The sequence below is a fragment of the Scylla paramamosain genome, chromosome 1 (assembly GCF_035594125.1).
Source record: "Scylla paramamosain isolate STU-SP2022 chromosome 1, ASM3559412v1, whole genome shotgun sequence".
Classification (NCBI taxonomy): Eukaryota; Metazoa; Arthropoda; class Malacostraca; order Decapoda; family Portunidae; genus Scylla; species Scylla paramamosain.
In genome coordinates this window covers 40,142,693-40,146,909 of record NC_087151.1, presented here as the reverse complement: position 1 = coordinate 40,146,909, position 4,217 = coordinate 40,142,693, and the positions used below count along the sequence as shown (strand labels likewise).

General features: G+C 37.8%; 1 protein-coding gene across 2 annotated transcripts in view; it reads right to left on the bottom strand.

The window, feature by feature from the left end:
* LOC135105495 (uncharacterized) overlaps positions 1-4,217 on the bottom strand; it is a 106,568-nt gene continuing 102,351 nt past the window's right edge. For both annotated transcript variants that reach the window (XR_010270868.1, XM_064013632.1), the window contains one exon: positions 1-1,936. Coding sequence is in view for 1 of the 2 variants with exons in the window: in XM_064013632.1 (XP_063869702.1) it covers positions 1,904-1,936 (33 nt within the window). In the remaining variant the exon portion in view is untranslated. The remainder of the gene's footprint in view (positions 1,937-4,217) is intronic.

Genomic DNA, 4,217 nt, shown 5'->3' with positions numbered 1-4,217 from the left:
GCGTTCACTCTTTATAATGAGGACAAATGATGAGTTGCAGCTTTTGTTAAATGACTCAATATTATAGGAAAGCTAAACAATTCCCGCTTACCTGTAATTATTGATAAAATTATGCTCAACTCAACAAATATTTCAAATTTTGTGTTGGTGTTATTGTATCCAGGGTCCAATCAACCTTATTAATGACATTAAATATATTAAACTTATTGCAATTCTAGATTCAGGTTTCATAAGAGATTAATCATGACGGCAGGAAGGCTGACAGAGAATTAAATCAGCGTAATGTTTTATTAGTTGCATTTATTATTCGTATTTTGTCAATTATAATCGGATTCAGTCGATTCCGAGAAGCCAATATGCAAAACTTACTGTCACTTATCAAATTGATAGAAATAAACATGAATACACATACATTACAAAATAAGGCAAAATAACATGTCCTGTCTGTCAGAGGTCAGCAAGACGCCTGTAAAATTTGTTATTGGGCAATTCTAATTTTCCAAAATCTTAATGTTATTGTCATGAAGGCGCACAAGGACAGGCTGGGTGTGGTAACTTGCCTTTCTTGTATATGGTTTGTGAGATTCTAATTCTTGATCATCTTAATGGTGTTGTCATGGAGGTAAATGAAGGCTGTAAGTCGACTTGGCTTTCTTGTGCATGGTTCCTGAGATTCCAATTTTCTACAATCGTAAAGGAGTTTTCATATAGATGCGTAGAGGCAGACTGAGTGAGGTGACCCAGCTTCCTAGGGTATGACTTGTGAGATTTTAGTTTTATGCAATCGTAAGGGTGCTGTCATGGTGACGTGCAAAGAAAGGTTAAGAGAGGTAGCCCGGCTTTCTTGTGTATGGTTTGTATTTAGGATATACGTAGAAGGAACCGTCATGTTTTCCTTCTCCTTGCTCGCTCGCCACCACAACCATCAATACAGAAAGGTGTTGTCATGGAAACACACAGAGGAACAGGTTGGGCACCCTGTGGTTACATTTCTACTGATGAAAAGGAAGAATTGTTATATCCTCTTTTCCTTTAGCCACTCACTATTATGGCTACCAGTGCAAAAGACTCCACCATTCTCATAATAAACTAGAAACCATAAATATTCGAGAAAACTTTCCAAGACGTCTAGCATTAGCCTCTGAGCCCATTGCGTCACACCACCGCACGGCCTCTCACAGTCATATTTTCGAGTTGAATTCCTTGGTAACATGAACTTGGGCTAATCTTCATCTGTGAGGATGTTAAAAAAGGGCACTATTTCTCACATGATAGCACACAGCAATACGTGGTGAGCATGGAACACCGTAGTGACGCAGTGGTTTTATGGCACCGTGCAGTCAGTCACTGTGATCCTTGCTGATTCAATACAAGGCTAATCAGAAGGTATCACATAAATAGTCACGATTTTCTAATACAAATATATGCATATGGCTTACTTTTAATCTAGTATACTAAATGTTTCTGATATTACATTTACAATTCACCATTTAATAGCATTTTCTCAGTTATTACTAATCGTTCAGAGTGTATATATTTGAGTTTATGGGGATCCATCCATGATTGGATATATGCAAGGAGAGCGGCACTTTTAATCTCATCCAATGCAACTTTCAGTGAACGAATAAAAATCGAATACAATATCTAACTGGAAATATTGAATACAAATTAAGCACAGTATCTAACTGGAAATATAAAAATTGTCTGTATCCTTCGCACCGATCACATTTCTTTTCTCACACATCGAACACAATCGCTTTCTTTGGCTTCATCTCTCCTTTTCAACGAAGACAAAATGCATAGAGCTGTTGAAGCAACGCCGTTCACAATATAACATACCCATGATGGACAAAAGACTCCGGTTCACCAGTATTCCCATTACAATTCAGTTATTCGTTATTACTCACCCCAACGAGGCGGTCCACAAGTTTACGATCTGAAAAAAAAGAAAAAAAAAATTATTACCATTCTTTCAACACTTACTAGGAGAGCGAACATGAAAAGATACATAAATGATGAGAGCTATAAAGCAGTCTCCTTGCTTCAGTGTGGCAAGTTCAAGATCTGAATAAAAAAGAACCAACAATGACAAAAAAATAATATTATCGTACCTTCACCACTTACTAGAAAAGCGAAATGAAAAGATACAAGAAAGAGTAGAGGTGCAGAGCAGTTTTCAAGCTTCAGTGTGACCTGTGTGTAGCGAAAAAAAAAGATGAACAATTAAAGAACACAAATTGCAATCCAGGAAAGGTAAATGAAGGCAAGGCTGACAGAAACAGAAAGAGAGGATTGAGATAATTTTTGCTGGACTGGCCTAGAACAGAAGAACCAACAGAGATGAAAGGGAAAGGTTGGCTGGAGCCTTTGTCCTGCAGTGGAATAACACACAGGCTGATGACGCAGTGAGCGTGTCAGGTCAAGGAAACCTGTGATCATACAGTAACACGAACAACCAAACACTCCCAGATGACAAGGTTATCATCATTATTATCATTATTGATAAGGGTTAATTATTGATAAGGGTTATCACTTTATATGCACGTTTGAAAATCATATACTAGAATTTTTTTTTATGTGCAACGTTCAGCTCCGCACATTTTCGAAAAAAATGCTTCTGCTTAAAGAGTGTCATAATCATAATAGAAAAAAAGAGACAATGAGAGACGAAACTACTGAGTTGCTGAATAAAGTCTGCATATTTGTAATGTGACTACAAAGACATACGGACCTAAGAGTGGTGTTAAAGAAATATGTTTTATTAGTGTTTCCTGGCAATGAAATTTTTTAAATCAGTACTGGCAAAAAAGATTAAAAAACTTACGTAACTCAGGCGGTGTAGTGAAGAAAACAATTCAAATACACTTCAAGAATAAAGTATTCGCAATACGAGCATGGAATCAACACCAATAATCATGTGTATTGATCTTCAAAGTAAGATTTTTTTTTTGTTCAACGTAATGTAGCAATGTAAAGCAAGATAACCATAGTATCGACACTAGACATTTCATGATGAGAGGTGTGATCGGTCTTATCCCTAAGTGGGCTGAGTACTTAGGCCGAGCTGTTCGGGGGCACCACTTTTTTGTAGATGTCAAGGAGAGCGTGTCTGAGTCTCCCGTCCCACAATATGTTAAAACCGTAGGAGAGAGAGGAATTAAAATTCGTAGGAGAGAGAGGAATTAAATTGTTCTCTTCAGAGAACAAACTTGGCGGAATAAAGCATAAATGAAATATACTACTTACATGGTGGTCTTTGTTCACTGTGTCAGATAATGAAAGAGGTACACGAAGAACAAACAAACACACACACACACACACACACACACACACACACACACACACACACACACACACAAACCTATACCCTTAATTGCTACGTCACTTGAAGAACCTTAAATAATTTTACTAAGAAGAAATAACATTACAACCACCAAAATGTTTAAATCATTCGATCACCCATTTTGCTGTCAGTAGTGCCTTTCAATGTTAGACTCGTAACCTAAACAGGCTTTGGGAATCATAAGAGTCAAGAACCAAGAAGCCCAAAAGATCAGGGAATTTTCGCGCCGTTTTCTCTCTACTTTGCACCACCCTCACATTTTCTCACACAAGGAAAGAATGATCAGATTCGCCACGCACAATATTTACAAAGGCATCTACATAATGTTAATTAATTTAGACTTTTTTTTCTGCGTTGACAATAATTACCTCAATTGTATTCATGTGTAAACAGACTGTTATTGCTGCACTCTGGCAAACTTTTCTCAGTATCAGGAATATTTTCATGTGATCGTTTCGCTAACAAGAATCATTTTCCTCTGCTTTTCGCAATTATACATCACTACACACACACACACACATAGACACACACACACACACACACACACACACACACACACACACACACACACACACACACACACACACACACACACACACACACACACACTTTTAGTTAAGTATCTTTTGGAATAACTATCTATAACTCTTACTGTCTATTTACACATTTACCTAACCATCTATTTACTCATCTACTATTAATAACGCACCTAACGCACTCTCCGTTTCATCCTACGTACTTCATCATCCCTTCTGCAAGGTCCTATTGAGCTGCACTGCCAATACCACGTGGTCCTTGGGTCTAATACTCCAGCAAAGGCCCGGCATACGAGTATAGTGGGGATTAGCAGCTTCCTTGCCTTACAACATCGGGA